At 44.9% G+C, this 25,884-nt stretch overlaps 1 protein-coding gene across 1 annotated transcript in view; it reads right to left on the bottom strand.

Moving 5' to 3' along the window:
* The window catches only part of DGKZ (diacylglycerol kinase zeta), a 151,080-nt gene extending 135,125 nt beyond the window's left edge, over positions 1–15,955 (bottom strand). The window contains exon 1 of the mRNA XM_077322329.1: positions 15,575–15,955. Coding sequence (XP_077178444.1) covers positions 15,575–15,852 — 278 coding nt within the window. The 5' untranslated portion in view covers positions 15,853–15,955. The remainder of the gene's footprint in view (positions 1–15,574) is intronic.
* Between the last annotated feature and the right edge of the window lie 9,929 nt (positions 15,956–25,884).

Here is a 25,884-nt window from a genome sequence, read left to right as displayed (position 1 = left end):
TCTGGCCCTGTGAGCACTTCTTGCTTGAAGAGAAGCTGTAACACTGGCTCCTGTCAAATCAGGCACAGATTGGTGGAAACAAATTGGAATTTGATTATGCTACTCTATGAAGGCTGATTAACATGATTAAAAAGTCTGGCAGGCAGGATTCAAAAGGAAGGCCAGGCCGGAAAGAGTTGTTCATCAACTCGCTACCCATAAAGTATCCATCCCATCTGCACATGGCTTTCCACCTGGGAGTGGCTGATGTGCTCTTGCATCTCATTTCTTGGAACACAAATATAATGACAGCAGCCTTCTGGACTCCACAGATGTCACTGTGGTATATGGCAAGACCACTGAGAATTCATGCAGTGTGACAACAGAGGCAGGCATCTCAAAGCAAGAACCCCACATCCTGGCCACACAAGTGCCTGTCTGTTCAGTGGAGCTGCACCTGTTTGCAATGCAAGTGTTTGGCATCGGAGTTGCTGTGCCCTTTCTGGAGAAGAAGAAATGTAATGCATGAAATATTGATGAGAGTCAAGAGAAACTAGGAGGTGGTAGGAGATAAGGTCCAAAGTGAGTAAAGAAGGAGTCCAGCACTTGGAGAGATTCCTGTCACTGCAATACAGCAGACAAGTTGCAAACTGATGCATTGTGTGGGTCTGGTTGTACAAAAAAAGTGGAATCTAGTCTATGGCACAATGCGATGGTTGGATATATGCAGATTTTGCATAATGTATTCAGTTTGTTAGTGATAAGAAGCAGCAAAACTCTATGCAGGGAACAAGAGTTTGCCCCCAATTTTGGACATCCTCCTCAGTACCCCATTGTGCTGGACCTCATCAGGCATTGCAATTGGCATTCATGCTTTGCTATAATTTCAGACTTATGGGCTAGAAGCTTCAAAAGTGAGAGTCTCCATTTGATGGCTTTTCTTGTCAGTAACTATGTCTGTGCTTTGTATAATAGAGTTTTGTATAATAGAGAATTTAATCATAACAACAATAGGAGATGACAACAAACTTAGATCTGACCCAAAATTTCACTGAATTTGTGTTTTGGGTAGCAGATTCAGTGCACAAGAGTATTTTTTTTTTGTGAGTCATGGGACAAAAGAATAACTGATGGACCCAGAACCTAATTCCAGCCCTTATATTATACCACTGCCCCCCCCCCCACCATGTATATGCACAGACACACCATAGACAGGCTCTCCTCCTATCACATCCTTCCCCTGAGGCATTGGACAGGGGAGCTGTTGAACAGACAGGGGTGGGGGGTGGGTTAGTCGGTCATCGGACTTAGAATGTTTTTAAGTTGGGGATAGTTTATATTTTACCGTGGGATTTTTGATGTTATAACCCGCTGCGAGCCAGCTTGCTGGAAAGCGCTGGTTATAAATATAAATATAAATATAGATATAGATATAGATATAGATATAGATTTAGATTAGATTAGATTAGATATAGATTAGATATAGATTAGATATAGATTAGATATAGATATAGATATAGATATAGATATAGATATAGATATAGATATAGCTAACATGTAATGTAAAAGAACTTGTCTAGCAATGCCAGTGCTAACAGCCCAATCCAGCAGGAAGCATCCAAGCAGACCTTTCACAGTATGAAAGATGTTTTTTCCCTATGAGAACCTATCAGTACAATCCTAAACTGAGTTACACCATTCTAAGTCAGTAGGCTTAGAAAGGAATAACTCTGATTAGGTGTGCACAGTTGGAGGAGGCATTCTCACAGAAAATTGTTCCTTGCAGTCTGGAAGCTAAAGTGGTTTTGTAAGACTGGGTCATAAGGGACAGGTTACAAAGTGTATTTTGTGTATTTTATTCCTGCACAGTCCATTTTGGTACTAGGTAACCACACTGCTGCCGCTTCTTCTTCTTCTTCTTCTTCTTCTTCTTCTTCTTCTTCTTCTTCTTCTTCTTCTTCTTCTTCTTCTTCTTCTTCTTCTTCTTCTTCTTCTTCTTCTTCTTCTTCTTCTTCTTCTTCTTCTTCTTCTTCTTCTTCTTCTTCTTCTTCTTCTTCTTAATCTAAGAGACAGCTAGGGTTGAATGTGGAGGATATAACAATGTGAGATGAGACTGTGCTTTGGCCATGCATTCTCATCTCCCCCCACCCTTTCTAGCGCACAATTGAGCTGCCAACAACTTGGTTTTAAAAATGTTGTGTCTGGTATTGGGAAGGACTGTGGCTCAGTAGCAGAGCATCTTCTCAGCACACAGAAGGTCCCAGGTTCAAATCCTCAGCATCTGCAGTTCAAAGGATTGGGTCAGAGGTGATGTGAAAGGCTTCTGCCGGAGACCTTGGAGAGCTGCTGCTGGTCTGAGTAGACAACGCTGACTTTGGTTGACCAAGGGTCTGGTTCAGTATAAGGCAGCTTTGTGTGTTCATGTGTATCTCAGTGTGTGGAAATGAGCTGCTGAAGTTTTTCATGGCATGGAGGTAAATAACATTATTTGCTAAATAGCATTCAGTTAAGCTTCTGTTTTTCTTACATGCTGATGACCACCCTAAGTCCTCACCCTACATCCTGTGTCCTCACATACAAGTGTGTAAAAACTATTTAAAATTTTAAACGCTGTTGGTCTCTAGGGTGCTCCTGGACTCTAATCTAACTGCTCTACTGGCTACCCTCTGAAATTAGTTTTATCTCATGTTCTAATGCTGAAAATGGTACTGGAGCTTAGCCTTAAGAACCCTCACTTCCAAAGAAGGACAAGAAAACAACAAGGGAAAAAGGTTTATAAAACATGAACTGGGGAAAGAAGAAAAGGGAAGTGAGGAAAGCTAAAGTAGAATGGAAAGGAGGAGAAAGGACACTAGAGTGGGGAAGGGAGCCTAAGGATGTGCTAGAACAACAAAGTTGCAAAGGGAATGAAAAATAATATGATGTGGGAGCAGGAATGATGAAGCAAAAAATGGTGTGGACAATGAAGAGTATAAGAGAAAGTGGTGATGAGGCCTGGTACCCATTCACACAAACAATAGGTGCCAGATCTTGTTTCCATGCTCTTTAACAACCCAAGAGCAATCAGTCATCAGATCCAAATTTTAAGTTGCTGTTGGTGACTGTGCCTTTAGTTGTTTGCACTACCTATTCACCTGTATCTTTACTAAAATATCTGTTTATTATATAATTCCAAGTAAGCATCTTGGGGTTTTAACCACTGAAAGACATTGTTTTGTTTAATTAATCCCAAAGTTTTCCTCTATTGCCCTCTGCTGTATGGTTTCTAAGAAGCACTGCTTACAGGCTCTGAATGAAGCCTTACCATCTGAGAAAATCTGATTTGAAGAATAGTACCACTGTATTCTTTTGAACTCTGGTGCTGGAGAAGACTCTTGCGAGTCCCTTGGACTGCAAGGCGAACAAACTGGTCAGTCCTAGACAAGATCAGCCCTGACTGCTCCTTAGAAGGCCAGATCCTGAAGATGAAACTCAAGTACTTTGGCCACCTCATGAGAAGGAAGGACTCCCTGGAGAAGAGCCTAATGCTGGGAGCGATCGAGGGCAAAAGAAGAAGGGGGTGACAGAGAATGAGGTGGCTGGATGGAGTCCCTGAAGCAGTAGGTGCAAACTTAAATGGACTCCAGGGAATGGCAGAGGACAGGAAGGCCTGGAGGATCATTGTCCATGGGGTTGTGATGGGTCGGACACGACTTTGCACCTAACAACAACCACTGTATTCAGTACTTTGCCTTGGAACTTAAGTTACTGTTCTTTCTACACAGCAGTAGCTTCTCTGACAAAACAACTTTACTTCTGAAAGTCTGCAAGTTGCAGATATATTGAGCTATTAATGAGACTGGGGTGCATGGAAGTATACATTATCAGCAGAGAATTTGCTCACAGCAGGACAAAACCGTTTGGCGAATACATTCATAGGAGTGCATCATACTTTACACATAATTTAAGGATACACAGCTGTGTATCACCCCGTAGCATATGCCATAACATACAAGAGAGGGGGTCACTTATTTTTGACTGGCTGCAGGATGTTGTGACCAGTTGTGGCTCTCTATAATGTACATGCTTGGTGTGCACTGGATCTCACGAGGCATGTGGTATATCTCTCACACAGAGGGGTGATGAGGTGGATCCACAGGGTTATAGTTTATGTGCCTGCTAATGTGAAAAATGGCCATTACTGAAAAGGGATGTAGAGGGAATTGCTGCTGGAGCCAGGTGTATAAACCTGAAACTTCATCAAATGCTGGAGCCAATGAGCCTTGCAAATCCAGCGCCATTAACAAGCTTGGCTTGGGAAGTGCTAAATATAACCTGTGCATTCAGCCTCCGCTCCACCAGCCTGAAACACCTCCACACACCACATTCTCTCTATTTTTGGAAGAAACTTTTATTTTCACCGAATTAAAATATCATGGGTGTTCTTTCCAGAGCCTTTATGTAACGGATGATGCCATCACCTCCTCCTGCTGGCTGCTGGGGTAAAGTAGGAACAGGCCCCAAACAGTCTGACCGGAGCTTAGAGAGTGTCATCCAGTTTTTAAAGACAATTAACCTGGCTGGAAGCAGGCAGGAGAATATGTTGTCTGCCAGAGGCTCTGTGAGCAGGCAGGGCAAACTGGTAGGAACATCATTGTTGCCACCTGCAACACTTAAGCTGTGCTTTCTGGTGCTCCTCCTGCCTCCAGGTATTAACGTGAATGGTCCCGCTTATGCATGGGCATAATCCCTTGGGTATGAGCTGAACAGCAAGAGCCAGAGGGCTTTTAGTTCTTGGATCATGTCCTTGTATGAGCTGGACCATTGGGGCTAACACCAGCCTAAGTTTTAGTTGATTACTTTTGATTTGATTTGTTTAAAGTGTATTTTTCCTATTTAATTTGTATTGTATTTATTAATGCTGTAAGTTGTTTTATGTCCCTTTGGAGAGAAAAATGGCAAATAAATATCCTAAGTAAGCAAGTGTGGAACTGGGGCCCAGTGGGGGAAGACATGGACCAGAACAGGATGCATCCAGCTGTGGAAAAGTCTCATGGCCCAGACACGGAAGCAGTAGGAGGGGCTGCTTGGCAAGAGTGCCAGGAATCCTGACAGTGGGGTTCAGATGACTTGTGTACACAAGGGGAGGCCTTAGGACTGTGGAGAGATTGGGGTTGGCAGCCTGGGGGGTGGCAGCTGGAACAAGAAGGGCATGGCCAGTTAATGGGCGCGAGGCAGTCATGAGGCAGAGTTGGGAGAGGTGGAAGACTGAGTGGAAACGAGTGAGTGCAGCATTGGGAAAGGGAGTACAGTCAGCTATCCTAGAGGAGAAGAACTGCATGGCTCCAGATTGCTGAATGTGTGAAAGAACACAAGCAGGGGGAGCAATAAAGGAAAGACTCAGACTGACCACATGTAAGTGGCTTGGAAACTTGGTTTCTTTACAGCCTCTTGTGCATCCTCCCTGCAGGTGCCTGTCCTTTCCACCACCCTGTCAGCCCCAGGTAGGACCTCAGGATCCCCTGGAATTATAGCTAATCTCCAGACTAAAGAGATCAGTTCCCCTGGAGAAAATGGCTGCTTTGGAGGGTGGACTCCACAGCATATATATCCTGTATACCAGTGGTCCCCAACCCGCGGGCCGTGGCCTGGTGCCGGGCCGCGAAGGCCTTGGCGCCGGGCCGTGAAGGCCTTGGCGCCGGGCCGCGGCTCCCTCTCCCCGCCCCCCCCCCGCAGTAAAAAACTTCCCAGGCCGCAAGCTTGCGGCCCGGGAAGCTTCTTACTGCGGGAGGGGGGAGAGGGAATCAGGGCCGTGCCTGCGCATTGTGCATGCGCGGCTGGGCCACACATGCGCACATGCACAGCATGTGCAGGCAGGCAGTTGCCCTGCCGGTCCCCAGCCTCAAAAAGGTTGGGGACCCCTGCTGTATACAGTTGAGTTTCCTGACAGATATGTCACAAACCATACCTCTTGTGTTTCATGGCAGAGTTACCCACTTTTCATTTTTTAAATTTCCTTGTATTGTGAATATATTTCTGTGGCTGACAATTTTGTTCTGGCATCCTGTAGACTGGGGTCTTAGCCCATGACAGCAAGCCTGTTAGCCTGCATTATTTTTTTAAATTATGATTTACAAGGAATATAAAAGCAAATAGCCAAGACAGTAATAAACAAATAGCAGCATGAGGGTCTGGTTTTTCCACCATCACTGTAATAATGATGATAATTTAATTTTTACAATCCGACCTTCCCTGGATGGCTCAGGGTGGGTAACAACAGATTTTAAAAACAATTAATACACTTTTGCATTAAAAAATATCATGTAAAACATTTTGCTTCCCCTTTAATTAAAATTATATCCTGAGGGTGTTAGACCATGTCAGAGCTCTATATATCTCAGTTGCTTTACCAGAAGCCAAGGCAAAGCACAGAATAACCCCCACACACACCCCACACATCCACCAATGTGAAAAGCAGCAAATGCTCCATGGGAATTCTCCTGTTATGCACCTCAGAGCTCTTTGTCTGTGTCTTGACTCACCGAAGAGTGAGTCACTGGGTGGAATCAGAATTTCTGGCTCATCAGTGCTTGTTCAACTCAAAATATGGTCACTATAAAAATTAGTTGCCCACCAGGAGAGTAAGGAATGTATGCTGAAATAACCTGTGATAGAGACATGGGAAGAAGAAGAAGAGTTGGTTCTTATATGCCGCTTTTCCCTACCCGAAGGAGGCTCAAAGCGGCTTACAGTCGCCTTCCTATTCCTCTCCCCACAACAGACACCCTGTGGGGTGGGTGAGGCTGAGAGAGCCCTGATATCGCTGCTCGGTCAGAACAGTTTTATCAGTGCCGTGGCGAGCCCAAGGTCACCCAGATGGTTGCATGTGGGGGAGTGCAGAATCGAACCTGGCATGCCAGATTAGAAGTCTGCACTCCTAACCACTACACCGAACTGGCTCTCTGTGTGGTAGCTTCCCCAGAAATTATAAAGTGGGTAGCTTCTCTCCACTACTGATATTCAAAGCCTGCCATCCATTAGACTATATAGCCAATCCTGCCCAAGCTTCCTCTCTCGTCTCTTGCCACAGTTAAAGGCTGATCTGAATTTGCCTGTTTGCAAATTGCTGGAATTAGGCTATATTTCCATACTGTGATCTGTACACAAACTGATGTGCTTCATACAAATGTGGTGATTCTACCTGAAACTTGTTACCGTGGTGGTCTCTTCCTGCAACTAGTGTGGCATCAGAATGTCAGGTTCCACTGAATCTCTTCCTCCAGAATCACTTTTAGTTCAGCAAGTGTCCCAGGAACGAACCTCAAAACAGAGCAAAAGGAGGGTTTCTTTTCACTCTGATCTTCTAGTTACAGGTCCCACCTGTCCAGGAATGGATCTAGCTCTTTCTTCCTGGCTGGTCCTGGGCACACCTTTCACATCCCTTACTGCTTGATCCTTGTTCTATTGGACACTTGTAGAATTTAATGGACGGGAAGTGGGGGCCACCACAAAATGGCCACCATGGGCAGCGAGGCCAGTCAAAAAATTGCTGCCCATGGAGTACCAGGTCCAATCATAAAATCTTGGGGGTTTGCAAACCAAGGATCTTTCTACAATGGTGGCAGCTGCTGCTGAATGGATATACCCTCCTGACACAAAGGTGATGAAACACTCCTTTTCAATGAGAAGAAGAAAAACCAAGACTGGCAATTGCTACATGGGCTCCAGGCAACCCTTTGGTGGGCATCAGAGCAACAAAGGGCACCACATTGGGCATCACTAGTCTATTAGCTATGTACAGCATACAAGCCAGACCTTACGTAGACCTATCTCCAGCCACATCATTCTGCCCTGGCTTCCAATTCTCGTTTAGAAGGTGATCTTCCATGCATTCTTGTTGAAAGGTTTTTTAGCACCCATGCATAAAGATTAGGATGCTCATTAGAGAAGGATATTCCAGTGCTGGGTAGCATGTCATTTTTCATATTGTACTAAATAGGCTAAAGCAAAGATCCTCAACCTTTTGGCACATGGGAGTTGCATTAGTATGCCCGGTGCCTAAAGAGGGCCACATCTTAAACCAAAATTATTAACCTACTTATTTAGATCAAAAGTAAACATTCAAAGGTAAATGAAGAAATGTTAACTTTAATACAATCCATTTTGGAACAATATTTTACTGTGGAATCCTTTTATTTAGCTATACATGCTTACCTAGTCATGGCAATTTTTGTGGCTGTTTTCTGTTAGCCAAGTCAAGGTTTGTGACAGACACTCTTAAAATGTCATATAAATGTTCATCTGAAAGCCTTGACCTACACTGCAATTTCACAATTTTCATCTTGGAAAAGGTTTATTCACAGATGTATGTGATGCCAAAGACTGTGAACATGCCTGCAGCAAATTTCTTTAGGTTGATAAATATATCAGGTAGACCAGAATAGAAATCTAACAGACTATTTTCTTTATAAATGTATCTGAGATGAATACTGGCTTGCAAATAAATTAGTTCCATCTGAAAAAAGGTACTTGTATCTTCTGGTGCTACTTCAAATGGATTCTGAAACATTCTTATTTCCTTTTCAAGCTTATGGCAATCAGTGAATCTGTTCTGCAATAGGTTCAGTGCTTTGATACATCCTTCAAAATTGAGTTGTAAATTCCCATCCTTCTCAAATTTTAGTCCATTGCAGTATAAGAAGTTTGAAAAGTTACCTTCACTGATTTACTTCACAAATATGTTTAGTTTTGCTTCAAAAGGTTTCAATTCAGTATACATGTCACACACAAGCTTTCCTTTCCCCTACAACCTTAGATTCAATGTGTTCAGATGTTCAGTGATATTCATTAAGAAAGTCAAATCAAAAATCCATTCAGGGTCAGAAAGTGCTTCTTGACCTTTTCCTTTCTCCTTAAGACAGACATCAATTTCATGATGAAGACTGAAAAAGCTTTTGAGGACTTTGCCTCTGCTAAGCCACCTGACTTCTTCATGGTACAATACATCCCCATATTCTGCATCTATCTCTGAGAGAAAATTTTGAAACTGACGATGAGCAAGGCCATGATGCCGGATGTAATTAATGCTTGATACAACAATACACATCACACTTTCCCATTGAAGAATCCTACTATAAAATGCTTGCTGATAGGTGAAGCAGTGAAATTGCATGGGAAGTGTACCATTTAATTTCAAAATCTCTTCATTAATTTTTGCAGCTACACCAGTTTTACTTTCCAGCATAATTCTTGCACCATGAGTTGTGATGCTTTTCAACTTATCCCAACTCAGACCAAGATTTTCTGTTGATTTATACACTTTCAAGAATATGTTTTCTGCAGTTGTGGTGCCTTTCAAACTCTACAGTGCATACAACTCTTCTGTAATTCCTAAGTTGGAATCTATTCCCCTGATAAAAATTAGTAGTTGAGCAGTGTCCATAATGTCACTGCTCTCATCTAATGCCAAAGGGGAAAAAAATCAAAACTTTTTGCCTTGACAACCTGTGACATTTGCAGCTCTTCTAATTATTCAACACACCTGGTGATTGTAGATGCAGATAAACTGACAACTAACACAAGATACCTTCTCAGGGTACATTTCCTCCATTACATTAACCATGCACTTTTTGACAAATTCACCATCAGAGAATGGTCTACCACTTTCAGCAGTACATTTAGCAACATGATAGCTGGCCCTAACAGTAGACAAGTTCCCTTCAACATGCTTTCTAAAACTATTTTGCTGCAAAAACATTGATTTTTTAAGAGAGCTTATCTTTTTACTTGCACCTCTCCTTGATAAATTGAGTAACTCTTGTTTAAAGTGCCTTTTAATATTGTACTTTAATACTGAGACAGTTTCAAGACATATCAGACAAACAACTTTATCCTGTTTAAAACAAAGAAGTACTCAGTAGTCCATTTTGTCATTAAAGACATCTGCAGTTTTTCATTTCTTTGAAACAGAACTTCCTTTTGCAGACATCTAACAGGGTTTTTAGCAGAGCAGCAGTTGCAGAGTTTCAATGTTATCCTTGAATAAATAAAAATACGACTAGTATAATTTTAGGCCTAACTCCTCCCTTTCCCATAAAATCCACTCCACTCTAATTGCTATTACTGCACGGGGTTGGACTAGATGGCCTGTATGGCCCCTTCCAACTCTATGATTCTATGATTCTAATTGCTATTATCTGGGGATTTTCAATTCGACCATAGCAAAGAAGAGAAGAGACCCCTGCCCCCCCCCCAATCCACTACAATTCTCAGAAGCACTGGGCTATATACACAGTCTAGGAACAATTATTTAAAAATGGATTGTGAATCTGGCTTACCAGATGGTAGAGTTGCAATCCTAAATACATTGAATACTATGAGATTTATTTCTTAATAAACAAAGCTCCTTGAAGTTTAAATATACACCTGCTAATACATTTTAATTTTTATATATGTTAAAAATTGGGGGCCCTCCAAAAAAGGGCAAGTAGACAGAAAGAGTGAATGAGGGCAGCCTTCCACCTGGAACAGAGGTGGCTTCAAAATATATGCCATTAAGTTGGCTTCAAATTATATGCAGGGTGCACTTACACATCACTGCTTGCCAGCCAAGCCTCAATCATGAGAAGTAAAATGGTAGCCAGAGGGAGGGGAACTTGGCTGGAGGAAGATGTGAGAAGGAGAATGCCATAAGCTTCCTTGCTAAGAGAGTGCTCAAATGGCCACTCACTGGCTCCTGCAATCACAGATGTATAAGAAGATTGGCGTGAGGAAGGGAGGAGAGGCAGAAGTAGGCAAAACCATGTCAGAGCAACCAGCTCTTGTTGTGGAAGGAAGAATGCTTTTGTTTGCAGCAACAACCTCACCAGTAACTTTGGAAGCCACTTGCTTTGATGGATGGAGCCTCTAGAAATGTTCAGTATGCAAAACACTTTTATCCTTTTTTTTTGCAAAAATACATTTTACTGTCCTTTTCCTGCATTTTTTCAAAAGCAGACCTGACATCTCCTGAATCCATTCACCCAGCAACTTTACCTTCCTTATATGGTAAAATGCAGTATGGATCCTAATTCTGTCAGGTGGATCGATAACTGGTTGACAGATTGTATACAAAGGGTACTTGTTAATGGTTCAGCATCCTCTTGGAGAAGAGTGACAAATGGAGTTCCCCAGGGATCTGTCCTGGGGCCTGTGCTGTTCAACATATTTATAAATGATTTGGATGAGGGTTTAGAGGGGATACTTATTAAATTTGCAGATGATACTAAACTGGGAGGGGTAGCAAACAGAACAGTAGACAGAATACAGGATGATATTGATAGGCTCGAGAAGTGGGCTAAACTGAATAAAATGAAATTCAATAGGTAGGAAAAACCAAGTACACCAATATAGGATGGGGGAGGCTTGTCCTGGCAGTAGCATGTGCAAAAAGGATCTAGGAGTCTTAGCAGACCATACATTAAACATGAGTCAACAGTGTGACTCGGTGGCTAAAAAGGCAAAAGGGATTTTGGGCTGTATCAAACTGAGTATCGTGTCCAGATCACGGGAGGTGATGGTACCACTTTACTTTGCTCTGGTTCAGCCTCACTTGGAGTACTGTGTTCAGTTTTGGGCACCACAGTTGAAGAGTGATGTAGACAAACTGGAGCGTGTCCAGAGGAGGGCAACAAAGATGGTGAGGGGTTTGGACACCAAAACATATGAAGAAAGGTTGGGGGGCTTGGTCTGTTTAGCCTGGAGAAGAGATAACTGAGAGAGGATTTGATAACCATCTTCAAGTATAGAGAACGGAGCAGAGTTGTTCTTTCTTGCCTCGGAGGGATGGACCAGAACCAATGGGATGAAATTAATTCCAAAGAAATTCTTTCTAAACATGAGGAAGAAGTTCCTGACAAAGTGATTTCTCAGTGGAACAGGCTTCCTCGGGAGGTGGTGGGTTCTCCTTCTTTGGAAATTTTTAAACAGAGGATGGTTAGCCATCTGACGGAGAGGCTGATTCTGTGAAGACTTAAGGGGGTGGCAGGTTACAGAAGATGAGCGATAGGGATATGAGTGTCCTGCATAGTGCAGGGGGTTGGACTAGATGACCCAGGAGGCCTGTTCCAACTCTATGATTCTATGATTCTATATACATACATAGCTTCAACATGGTAATTCATTGAAAGGGGTAATTAAAAAGCTTAGTGGGATGGGTGCCTGAACTTTGCTGGCTAGCAAAGCACCTAGAATGGCCAAAATGATATTATAGAGGATAAGACCAAGAGAGGGCTGAGAGCGGGAACCATGGAGACCAAAACAAACAATGTTGCTATTGCCTTTTTTGCAAGAAAGGGACAGGATGAACAGCAGGAGATGGTGCCTCTTGAGTCATGAAGAACAGTATGGATCTGAGGGAAAATGCCCTGAGGGTGATAGCAGACAAGCAGGTCGGAGGTTGGGGGCTGCATGTGGTCCACGGGCCTCAGATTGGGGAGCCCTGGGATAAAGCAAAAAGTGTCCTTTGCTTGAAAAGGTACGTTTTAAGAATGTCCTGACAGACTCATTGAGTCACCTTCATCAAAGATTCATCATTACTAGCAATGAAAGCTACCATGCTGGAGGACAGCGGTGCGAGAGGTGGTTTCTGGGTCAGGAGCAGGGAGGCATATGAAATCAGAAGTGAATCATGCTGCAGGTCCTGATTAGAGCGGAATTGAAACTCCAGGATGGAGTTGCTTTCTGCAGAGCAATATCAAAAGAGCCCTTGCCCATAGAAAAGGTAAAACGGTTCCACAGAAACCCTAGGCAGAGTTTGGAGCAAATCCAGACTGATCAAATTAATTTGCAATATGTTCCATTCCACCCGCACAGAATTATGAATAATTGCTACCAGCTAATTCATCCAGAAAACATGTGCATCTGGAGAAAAACTAAGAAAGGCAAATCCTGCCAGTCTCCTTTGAGGCCAAATCATTCTTATTCTTGGTGGCATCCAGGCCAGAATGGTTTAAATCTTCAGAGGCTTGTTCCATAAACCCTATGGACACCAAAATCGGTGAAGCGATCACTCCACAGTTAAGGCATAGAACCTCCAAGACATCTGATAGATTGAGCTCCAGCTCATTATAGCCTTTGCTGGAATAAATGTTGAGAGTGGTTAAAGAGCTGCTGGACTTCCCGTACTATGACTTAGTTGTGCCCCAAAGCCTAGACGTTATGTGCTGTGTCAAGGGTTTTGATAAGAATTTAAAGGGAGGAGTTACAATACAGCACAATACCTTTGTGAAAATTCTTAATTAGGTCTTTCTCACTTTTTCTATTATTTTTGTACTGTTTAATAGTTTTTATTGGTTAAATTAGTAGCTTTTTGTATTATTTCTTTTATGCACAGCCTTCTAAGTATGTTTGTAGCACCCTCGTTTTCAGTTAAGGTTAGTGTAACTGGTCTGACTGCCCAGTTAGGGCAGCACAAGAGCAGAATACAATTCAAAAGAAGACCTCCAGCATCCTCTGCTACTCGGCATCTGGGGTATCTGCCTGGTGTGGCAAAATGTCTCTGGCAGGCCCTTAAGGCACATCTGAATAACAAGAGTTTATGAGCCCATTCTATCACTATACTACATAACCACAAATGCAATAATAGTCCAACTGTAAAACAAGCCACACTTTTCTAAGTCCATAGACTTTGGTAGAAAATGTAACTCTTTTTAGGTACACTGTACTCTTTTTAGTACACAGTAAGTGTACTGTAAGGAAAAGGCAGATAATCCAGGCATGCCTTCAGGACACCCACCTGTTTTTTTTTTTACAAGCAGCTAGGTACCTGGACCACACAGGTTGTGCTGAAGCAACAGTGTAATTCATTTTCCTGAATTAAAACTCTTCATACGTTTGCTGTGGGAAACACCAGTCTACACACAGTCCTTGTCTTCGCTCTGTTTGGGATATTCAGTTCATCAGCAGGTAATTTTCAATTGGTAAATCAGTGTTATGACATCCCACAGAATAAGCAGGCAGTGTTATTGCTGCTTTGATGGGAATGGGCATGCAAACTTTGTGAGTATCACCGTGCTCTTCAAGTAAAATTGCTTCTGAGCTTCTGGAAAAGTCTATAAAATGAGTCATTCTATAATGCCTGGTTTTCAGTTTATTCATGTTGGCTCTTTCAAGGGCTACAGTCATGTTATGAGGCTGTTATAAATAAAATGGTATTGCTAATTAACCTTACATGCTCTGTCCATAAATTTGAAATTATTTTTAGCTTTCCAGAAGCACCAAAGCTTCTGTACTCACATCATCTAAAACCTAATACATTATGGTAAAAGTACAAATTGCAGTTTTTAATGTACAGCATCTGGGTTCCCTCAGTCTGGCTTTTACTCAGTCACACAGCAGGTGCAAGGGAAATTGGTTCCCAAGTTTGTGGGGCCCCAGCTAGGTTCAGGTCCACATAGCAGGGGTAGAAGTGGCTTCTGCCTCTCCTCCTAATGCTGTTTTCCTAACTCAGCATGGCCCTGGTGGGGATGCCATTTGCCTTCTTGAGGGGCTACATGTATGCTTATGAGCTACAGGTAGGGCCCCCAAAGGAACAAATAGCTCTCCCCTCCCAGCAAATGACATCATATCTCTGCAAATAACACTAATAATAACACCATGTAAGAGGTTTTGACTGCCAAATATCTCCTGCTTTCCTATTACCATATAATAGCTGACCCTTGGCTTTCTGACATTTCCCTGACATTTCACACAATAGTGACCCAGTATATACAATACATATATGCTTTATGTGCTTCTTCATGGTCCCTTCAAGTAATGTAGTCACAAAGTCTTTGCTTCGCTTAAATAAAATCTTTTAGATTTAAACCAACAAGAATGGAGCTGGTGTTTTGCTGGAGGCACCACAGTATATATGGTTGTACATGGAAGCTCAGCTCAGTGTGTCAGCTACTGGCTCCAATGCGATTCACCATCACCAGGAGTGAGTCTGCACAGGGTGCATTCCCAGGGGAAAAAATAAGTCAAGGAACATAAATGTTTGCATTTGGTTTATTTGGTGGATCAAGGCTACAAAGTTTCTCCATTCATGCACTTTAGGAATTTTCACTCCCGTTCTTGTTCACCTTCATTTCTTTGCCATCTCCTGTTGGTGAAAGTGTTTTGTGGGATGAAGCAGAAATAATGCTAGGGGACTGATTTTATTGGGGAAGATTGATTTCTTAAAACTCAAAGAATTCCCTAGATATATTTAGTTCATTTCTGCCCCAATGTACAGCCATCTCATGTTCCCACTATGCACTTTGGCCAGGATGGACTCAATAGTTACAGTAAAAGGCTGTAGTCCTGGGCGTATTCACTTGGGAGGGTTTCCAAGCGAATTAAATGGGATTCATTTGCAAGTAAATATGCATAAGACTGAGTTGTGACTAGTTCAGTGATTATTTATAGGGTGCAACTCTTGACCTTCCACTGCAAACTGACCCAGCTACCCGCATAAAGCTACTTACCACAAACGGAAGAACTACTAGGGGTCCCTGGGGGTGGGAAGGCCAAGACCCTGAAATTGCTTGGGAAAGCACCTTTGGTTTCCTTCAAACTGTAGCCTCTCCAGTAAACGTGGGCAGAAGGGATCCCTTACCTGTAGGACACCTGCTTCCTGATGGACAAGTGTGGGAACTGGTCCTCCAGCTGTGCTCCCATGGATGGACCGGCTTCGGCTCCAGACGCTCTCCGCTCTTCCAGCTGGAGGCTCAGGTTGGCGCCCAGCTGAAAGCTGGAGGGCAGGGACTTCCCGGCCCCAAGCACCCTCCATTCGTCTTCTCGGCCGACCCTCCGCAGGTTTGGGTTACTTCCTCGGGCGGCTTCCTCTTCTCCGGCAGGCGCGCATCCTCTCCAGGGGCGGGAAGCCTCGGCCATCCTCTCCAGCAAGAGGCGCTTTCCTGGTCCCCCTGCTGCCTCAAGGGCTCCGGGGCGCTGAGCCAGCCGCCTGGACTTTCCTAAGGAGGGAGGGAGGGAGGGAGAAGAGAGGAGTCCAACTGCCCCCCCCCCCACCGCCCCCGGCAGCTGCTTCGCTGAGCTAGACGGTGGAAGCGGCTGAGAAGCGCTCCTTCAGGCCGACTCCCTCCGGGGAGCAAAGCACTGCGGGGCGGGGGGCAGAAACTTAGGCAAGCCCGAGGGAGCGCCCAAGAGCCACCCGACGGCTCCGAGAGGGGAAGCAGGGGGTCGGGCGCGGCGCCTGTGTCCCGCAGCAGCCCTCGCTCGCCGGCACCCGAAGGCAGGCACCGAACGAAGCCCGGCAAGAAGCGAGCGAGCGAGGGAGGGAGGGGCTGTGCTCGCGCCGCAAGGAGCGCAGAGTCACCTTAGAGACACTCGGGAGCGGGGCTTAACTCTTCGCGCCCCGGGCTGGAGGAGAGCCACGCTCCTCGCTGCTGGGGTCCCGGCTGCTCTCTTGCACGTGAGCGTCGGGGGGGAGAGAGGTCATCTAGTCGGACCTCCCCATGCACACGAGAAGGAGGTGGCATCTACTGGAAGTGGCCGAATGGGTCGCCGCCTCCGGCCGGTGGGTTCCAGTTCTGCACGCCCCTTTCCATGCAAATAGAAAACTAGAGCAGCAGGGGGAAGGCTTCTGTCATCTTCTGGGGCTTGCTATGCTGGTTTTCTGGTGGCAGGTAGCTTTGAACAGAGGAGAGCATTCCAAAATGTGACCCCTCCTCCACATGATGGCCTCCACTCTCCCATTTCAGCACCCCCCCCCCCCTGGTAGATGGTAGGAAGCCCTTTTTTGCCACTGCATTAACTTGCTTCTCTAGTCATAACACTGGATCCAGTATGATCTCGAGGCTTTTAACTGAGTCAGCAAGGGTCAGACAAACTCCATCAAAAGTTGGGAGAACAACGTACATCAAGACATCTTTCTTCCCAACCAGCATTATCTTTGTATTAACAGGATTAAGTTTCAATTTGTTTACTTTTAGCCAGGAAACCACAGCAGCCAGGCAGCAATTTAGGACCTCTACTGCACCACCAGGAAATTTACATAAGGATATATAGAGATGAATATGATCAGCATACTGATGTCAACCAATCCCAAAGCTACCAATGATTTGCCATAAGGGCTTTGCATAGAGACTGAAAAGCACTGGGGATAGAATGACACCTGTGGGACCCCAGACAGGTCCCAAAAGCAGCCCTTTGAGTTCAAGCCTCAAGGATTGATTCAAACTAATTCAACACAGCTCTTCTTGTTGTTGTTTAGCACAGACCAGTGCATATACCATAAATATGTGCCAAGTACTATTGGGGGAAGCCTCCTCTCCAAATGAACTGCAGAAGTATTTTCCAATGAGACTTTGTTCCTAGTGTTATTCAAACTAGGTTGCTTGCTTACCATGCCAGCACCAGGGCCAGTTTATCCGTGTAGCATATGTAGCATGTGGTTGAGAGGTTGAGAGGTTGAAAGGCTGAGAGGGGGACCTGATAGCCTTCTAAGTATTTGAAAGGTTGTCACTTGGAGGAGGGCAGGATGCTGTTTCCATTGGCTGCAGAGGAAAGGACACGCAGTAATGGGTTTAAACTACAAGTACAATGATATCAGGGAAAAATTTTTCACAGTCAGAGTAGTTCAGCAGTGGAATAGGCTGCCTAAGGAGGTGGTGAGCTCCCCCTCACTGGCAGTCTTCAAGCAAAGGTTGGATACACACTTTCCTTGGATGCTTTAGGATGCTTTGGGCAGATCCTGCATTGAGCAGGGGGTTGGACTAGATGGCCTGCATGGCCCTATGATTCTATGTGCTACAGGCCCTGCACTTCCGGGGCCCCTGCACTGTGCCCCCCCCCGGAACAGGCTGTAGCCTTTCTCCCCTCTTTTCCCTTTTTAAGGACACTCAGCTTGACACCCCTTTCCAATGTGGAGGCCCCTCTGCCCCCAGTCTGGCTGCTCCCACTGCAATTGTACTCTGCTAGGGCCCTGTGAATCCTTAAACTGGCTGTGGGCCCCACAAATCCATAAATCACTCTTGGCCAACACAATACCTGCCGATCTGTGCTGTGCAGACTAATCATGTACAGCTGCCTTGTACCATGTGCATGAGTTGGCACCAACCATCCCACTAGTCTAGTCTTCCTGCCTGCCACTATCACTGAATGCAGATGGCAGGTCATTCTCTAGGATAGCCATTAATAATCAGGCTGAGTTCACCTCCTGTTGGCCCCAGTTTCTCCATACTTCAGGCTTTCTTTCTTCCCTTCCACCCCTTCTTTGAATTGGACTGTCCACTCCCTTTGATAAATATTAGTGCCACAGAACCTTTTCTTGTGGAACTTGACTGTTCTCATATGTGTGGATTTATGGGGGAAGGAGGGATCATCTGAGAAGTCTAACACAGATCTGTGAGGAGTCCACATGGATTCATTAAAGCAGTTATTTTTAACCTTTTCTGATCTGGGACCCAGTGAGCTCCAAGCATATAACCAGAAGCATGTTGTCTCTGCAAATCCCAAATTAGATGGGATATCAAGCAAATGGGGCAGGGGGCCCCTCTGAAATGTCACATTTCATACTCAAAATAAAGGCAAATGCAGTCTTGGGCTGTATCAACAGAGGCATCACATTAAAATTGCAAGATGTCATAGTCCTGCTGTATACCACATTGGTCAGACTCCACCTGGAGTACTGTGTGCAGTTCTGGAGGCCTAACTTCAAAAAAGATGTGGACAAAATTGAGAAGGTGAGACAAGGATGATCCAGGGCCTGGAGACCAAACCCTCTGAGGGAAGGCTGAGGGACTTGGGAATGTTCAGCCTGGAGAAGAAGAGCTTGAGAGGGGACAGGATGGCTCTCTTCAAGCATTTGGAAAGTTGCCACTTGGAGAAGGGCAGGGATCAGTAACTGTCAGCAGCAGAGGATAGGGCTTGCAGCAGTGGACTTAAACTACATGTAGAACGGTACCAGCTAGATATCAGGAAAAACATTTTCAGAGTAGTTCAGCAGTGGAATTGGCTGCCAAAGGAGGTGGTGAGCTCCCCCTCACTGGCAATCTTTAAGCAGCAGCTGGACAGAGACTTAAATGGATATTTTAAGCTGATCCTGCATTGCACAGGGGGTTGGACAAGATGGCCTTTATGATCCCTTCCAAGCCTCTGATTCTCTGATTCTAGTGCTGCTTATGATAATTCTCTTTCAACACCCCCTTTTCCCCACTCTCTAGAGTTTACACCCATCAATCACTTGATCATCTCTAACCCCTCATGCCTCCTACAGCTCCCTACTGCCTTGTCGTGACTTGTCACTTATCCAAACTTTCCAGACTTTCCTTTCAGTTCTCTCCCATGACTCAGCTCCATCAACCTCCAAACAGCATTAGTTCCTTTTCCCTAGCCTAGTTGTCATATTCTGTGCCTGAACTACATGGATAGCAAGTACATTCATTTGAAAGATTCAAACATGTTCCATGTCACAGAATGTCCCACTGACCCATGAGAACCATTTTGCATTGGGTCCTCTGAGAGGTCAAGATACACAATGGCTGTCCTGGGTCTCTGCTTGGTAGCTTTCCCAGCCCACCCAGTTCCCTGAGGGGTTCCTCATTTCTCTCTAGATATCTACACTGCCCTCGTCTGTTCAGCTGGAATCTTTCCTACTCAAAAGGCCACCAGACCTCATTCTCCATCCATGTTGCCATTTACAGGCTCCAGCTAGCTTTTTCAGGGATGGCACTTGTGCACTTCTGGGTTCCAGAAGAAGAGTTGCTTTCTTGTACCCCACTTTTTACTACCTGAAGAAGTCTCAAAGCTCTTCCCCACAGCAGATGGCCTTTGAGGTCGCTGGGGCTGAGAGACCCCTGAGAGAACTGTGACTGGTCCAAGGACATCCAGCTGGTTATATGTGGAGGAGTGGGGAATCCATTACCTTGAGTCTTTATCCAGACTGCCTGCCCTTTGTTAGCTCTATGTGGTAAAAATGGTCATCCAGATGGATTCAGCTGAGGTGGACCTCATGAAGAGGGCCTGCCAAATTGGACTTCATTCCCATCATTTCCAGGGAGTTCATTACCTTGCTCGTCCTACTCCCTGTGGGTTAGTCGTTCTCTTCTTGTCCTTTCCTGGAAGAGCCTCTCTTTAGCATTTGGCATTCCCAAGTTTGTTACCTCCCAGGTGTCACATTTCTGCCAGTCCATTAAATGTCCTTTGATTGTTTTCTCCTGGATAGAGGAAGTTGCATAGAGCAGCCTTGTGCATTGAAGCGCTTAAAAGAAGGGGGCAATGGCTTGAGAGGAACTCACTTCACTCCTGTTTACTGTCCTTGTACTGACAGAGACACTTCTTAGGATAAATGGGTGGGAGTTGTACCCCCAAAACTCTCAATTGTACAATGTAGCCCTATGGGGAGTTCACTTCTTCAGTAGTGACATGGTGGTATGTTTTCAGAGTTATCATGGGACTAGGGCCCTTTTCCTTTTTCTATGACTGGTTCCATATTCTTATCTCCCACCCTCCAAGGGTATTCATCCAGTCCTGGATGGGACTAGAACCAGCTACAGTGCTCAGCAAGACATGATTCAGATCTAGCACCTGACATCCATGCCTGTTTCCAGCCAATGGATAGCTCAGTCCTGTCTTTAACAACTGTTTCATTGAACCTCTGTAGGAACTTGAGGCAGAACAATTGACAGAGTTGTTTGTGGCTCAATACTTGATTAAACTTGTGCCGAAAAATCCCAAGGCTGATCTAACATAGCCAATGTACCTTCTTCTATTTAGACCCCATCTTAGAGTGATTTCTAATATTCATGATCTCAGGGTTAGAAGGTCATGGAGGAAAATGTACTTGGAAGGAAGAATGGCAGGGAGAAAGTGGGGTTAAACACTTCCTTCCCTCCCTCTCTCCCTCCCTCTCCAATGCAAAGTGTCCCTCCTGTTGCTACACATGGGTAATTTTGCCCCTCAAGTAGGCTGAAATTCTAGGTATGTCTGAACACATGAACACACAACATTGACTTATAGGGAATTAGACCATTGGTCCATCATAGTCAGCATTGTCTCCATAGACCTGCAGGGGCTCTTTGGGGTCTCAAGTTGAGGTTTTCGCATTTCCTCCCACTTGGTCCTTTTAACAGGATTGTTGACCCTGATGGAATCTTTTGTATGCTAAGCAGATGCTTTACCATTGAACCACAGCCCCTCCCCTATTTATATGCAAGTAAACACCGTTGAACTCAATGAGATAGGCTAGGTTCAAATAAAAACACATAGATTTGCACTGTTGATTGATTTATAATCTGAAGTTATCACCACATGTTTTGTCCAAGCCGATGCTAAGTATGTAGGTGAAACTAAACAAACTGAATATCTGGAATGAGAGTGAATTCAGAGCATCCCATCCCCTCCCAATTGCATAGTACATGATAAGGTAAGGTTCAGTGACAAGTTAGAGCAAGTTCTCATGGAATTCACAGCTATAGGAACTGGTGGCAGCTACAAACATAGGCAGCTTAAAGAGGGGACTGGATAAACATATAGAGTACGTCCATCAATGGCTATTAGCCACAATCTATAGATAGAACACTATGTCTAGGGCAGTTATGCTCCCTATTCTTGGTGCTGGGTGGGGAAACAGTGGGAGGATTTCTGGAGTTCTGGCCCCATTGGTGGACTTTCTGATGGCACCTGAGTTTTGGCCACTGTGACCATCTAAGCACCGGGAATTAGCCCCACCTCACTGCTTGTCTGGTGGTGGGACAAATTCCTGGTCCATGCAACACTGGCAGTGAGTGGGGCCATCCCAGGTGTGGTCTGACTCAGTCCCTCCATTGCCCCATGGCAAAGGAACACAGATATATCCACATTCCCTTTGTTGCCCTGAGTGGCAAGGGTCCTAGGTCAGGGCAGATCCTTACAAAAGGGGATGAGTCGGGCCATCCTGGCCAGGCTCCTCCCCTGATTACGGCTTTCTGGAAGGGACAAAAAATGCCCCAAGGCCATGGAACTTCCTAGAGTATTTTTTCCCCATTTTTAGGAACATGGAATTGTGGTGGACAACAATACCATGTTCTTAAAAATGAAAATTAAAACCAGCCCCATGTCACCCTGCAGTGTGGTGGAACCTCACCCACTTCCCATGTGTGGGCATAAATCTGGGATGGGTGTGGTGTGGGAGCAGGATGGGGTGGGGCAATCTCCCCACAGCTCAACTAGCTGGCTGCAACTGGGAGCAACAGCATCAGTGCGGTAATCGTGACACAGAGTGCTGGACTAGATGGGCCACTGGCCTGATCCAACATGGCTTTTCTTATGTTCTTAGTGGGTAGTTCCTAATTTGCTGTTGTAGCATGAACTGGGACATATATGTTATATATTAATTTGTTCCATTTCCCCCCCCCCCCCGTTGTTGTATGTAAACCACACTGAGGAAGGGCGGTATAGAAATCAAACAAATACATACATACATACATACATACATACATACATACATACATACATCTCCAGTAATGTGTACCCATAGGCCAGTTGAATGATGCCCATATCAGTGTCATCTTTCCTGTGAGTTGAGCATGTGTGGGTATTCAGAAGAAGAGCTGTTTTTATACCCTGCTTTTCACTACTCAAAGGAGTCCCAAAGCAGCTTTCAAACAACTTCCCTTCCTTTCCCCACAACAGACACCCAGTGAGGGAGGTGGGGCTGAGAGAGCTCTAAGGTGGGGCTGAGAGAGCTCTAATTCAGAAAGAACTATGATCAGCCAGCTGGCTGCATGTGGAGGAGTGGGGAATCAAACCTTGTTCTCCAGACCAGAGTCCACCACTTTTTACCACTACACTATGTTGGCTAGAATCATAGAATCATAGAATAATAGAGTTGTAAGGGACCTCATAGGTCTTCTAGTCCAACCACCCGTACAATGCAGGACACTCACATCCCTATTGCTCATCAATTGTAACCACCCCCTTGAGCCTTCACAGAATCAGCCTCTCTGTCAGATGGCTAAGTTTAAATGTTTAAAAATTTCCAAAAATGGAGAACCCACCACCTCCCAAGGAAGCCTGTTCCACTAAGAAACCGCTCTAACTGTCAGGAACTTCTTCTGGATGTTTAGACAGAATTATTTTTGAATTAATTTCATCCCATTGGTTTTGGTCAGTCCCCCTGGGGCAAGGGAGAACGACTCTGCTCCATCCTCTATATGGCATCCTTTTAAATACTTGAAGATGGTTATCAGATCCCATCTCAGTCGTCTCCACTCCAGGCTAAACAGACCAAGCCCCCCAACCTTTCTTCATATATCTTGGTCTCCAAACTCCTCGCCATCTTTGTTGCCCTCCTCTGGACACACTCCAGTTTGTCTACATCCCTCTTCAACTGGGGTGCCCAAAACTGAACACAGTACTCCAAGTGAGACCGAACCAGAGCAGAGTAAAGCGGTACCATTACCTCCCGTGATCTGGACATGATACTCCATTTGATACAGCCCAAAATCCCATTTGCCTTTTTAGCCACTGAGTCACACTGTTGACTCATGTTCAATGTATGGTCCACTAAGACTCCTAGATCCTTTCGCGATTTTCGCACATGCTACTGCCAAGACAAGCCTCCCCCATCCTATATTGATGTATTTGGTTTTTCCTACCTAAATGCAGAACTTTGCATTTGTCCCTATTGAACTTCATTTTATTCAGTTTAGCCAACTTCTCTTGGTTCCCTTCACCTGTTCCCTACTAGAAAGGGTTCCTGAACTTGTAATGCTTAAAGGTGGCAATCTCAGCAGATGGGGCTTGTCCTGTGTAGACATGCTGAAATGTCCTCTTCTGAAAGTTATTTGCATCCTGCCCTCTGCATCTGGACCCAGTGGCATGCATACAGTTGTGTCAGGAAGCTGAGCTCTCTTGTCCCAAATCCATTTACCCTCCTCCATGCTGGGAAGACGCAACAAGGTCAGCAACTTAGTTTCCACTCCTAAAAGGCAAGTTTTTAATACCTCCTCTTCAATTAATTTTCACAGCCTCTGTCTGATACTCACAAAACAGCTATTGACGTAAACACAGATATTTTCTTCATTGCACCCCCACCCCCACCCCCACCAGCACACAGGCATTTTGGAAAGTCACACTGCGAGTCCACAGGCTTTGTCAAGGTGCAAAAATCTTTGCTACAATGTGACATCCGTAGTGGGTCCTGCAGCCCGCATCACCATTTCCCCTTGTGCTAGCATCATCCATTCTGTGCTGACTCTTAGATCCTTAATGAAGAATATGAGCGAGGAGTAAGGCTGCAATTATATTTACTTGAGAAGGCACTTCATTGCAGTTTGAACGAATTATTCACGAGTAAGCATATACAGTCAGGTTGTGTTTCAAATAACGGGTGCAGATAATAGGGGCTACACAGCCAATCTACCTTCTTGTGAATCAAGGTGCTATTCTGTAAAAGGTAATAATAACATTCTAAGATGGCGGAAGGGATAGTGGCATTCCTGGTGGCTGGAAAGATGGTGGAGTAAATGTTGAAATTAGCATATCAAGGATAAATGTTTTAATCTACCTCAGTCCTTTAAAGACAGTCAGCTTGGTGTACTGGTCAGGAGTGCCAAGCCGGGATTGATTCCGCGCTCCCCTACCTACAGCCAGCTGGGTGATCTCGGGCTTGCCACTGAGCAGTAATATCAGGGCTCTCTCAGCCTCACCCACCTCACAGGGTGGCTGTTGTGGGGAGAGGAAGGGAAGGCAAATATAAGCCTCTTTGAGACTTCTTTGGGGAGAAAAAAGTGGCATATAAGAACCAACAACATATTTTTTAAATTAATTTAATGCAGAAATTCCCAGATTCAGGCCCCACCATCTCCACTTAAAAAGATCAGGTGGTATGTGATGATGTGAAAGGCCTCTGCCCAAGCAGCTGCCAGTCTGAGCAGATGATACTGACCCTGATTGACCAGTGGTCTGGCTCAGTACAAGGAAATGTCTTGTGTGTGTCATTAAACGCATAAAGGAGGCCAAACCAGGCAACGAAAAGCAGCCTTGGTCAAAATGAGCTCAAGATTCTAGCGAGGGAAGTGACGGAGGAGTTTCTCAGTCATCCTGACTTGGTCTTTGTAAACCTCATTACAATTATTTATTCTGGCTCCATTATCCTCCAGATGGCCTTGTTGCCCGTCAACACACGCCTTATGATCAGTTACAGCAACAGGTCAAGGAACTGCAAAGCTGCTTTTGAGTCCTAAGTTTCAAAAATACAGTGGTAGGCAATGCAACTTGACTCATACCCCAGTTTTAAAAGCACTCTTTGGATTGATGATTTTGCTGTTACTGTTCCAGAAAAAAATTGAAACCATTTGTGATGAATATGGACCTTTGCTGAGATCGGACAAGGTTGGCCTTAATGGGCTATCCAGATCAGTTGGTCATTACCTGAATGGATGTTTTTGCTAAGCCTCCAACAGCAGCATCACACATGGAAATTCACTCCTTTCCCACGACAGACTGTCACCTTTCCCCTCCCTGACAACCCTGTTTTTGGTCTCCAGAGGAATAGATGTAGAGGAATCAGTTGCAAGTGGAAAACTGGTTGCCGTTGCCCTGGACCAGCAGGAGGTTTCTTGGGAGCAGGCCGAGAACCACAGTGGTGAGGTTACGAGGGAAGAGTCTTCAAGAAATTCCCCTTGTAGGGAGCTTGGCAGGAGCTGCATCCCATGAAAGCAAACAGCACTTGCAGGCTCTTCCTTTCTCGGCAGGAGGTGCTGTACAAAAGCTTCAAGTTTATCTGCTTACTGATCCATGGAATTAATTCATTAGTGCCTTTTATCCTGTGACATTTCCTCTAACACCTGCGCTTCGACACCCGGGGCTAATTAGCAGAGAAACCAACAGAGAACCCGGGGGTGTGATTTCCAGTCAGCTGGAGATGGCTGCTGCCTGTGACATTTCCCCCCTTGATGCTGGCACCGCTGTAACAGACCTTGA

This window comes from Paroedura picta, chromosome 2, assembly GCF_049243985.1.
Source record: "Paroedura picta isolate Pp20150507F chromosome 2, Ppicta_v3.0, whole genome shotgun sequence".
NCBI lineage: Eukaryota > Metazoa > Chordata > Lepidosauria > Squamata > Gekkonidae > Paroedura > Paroedura picta.
The sequence above is the reverse complement of the archived record's forward strand: the minus strand, read 5'-3'. Positions and strand labels throughout refer to the sequence as shown.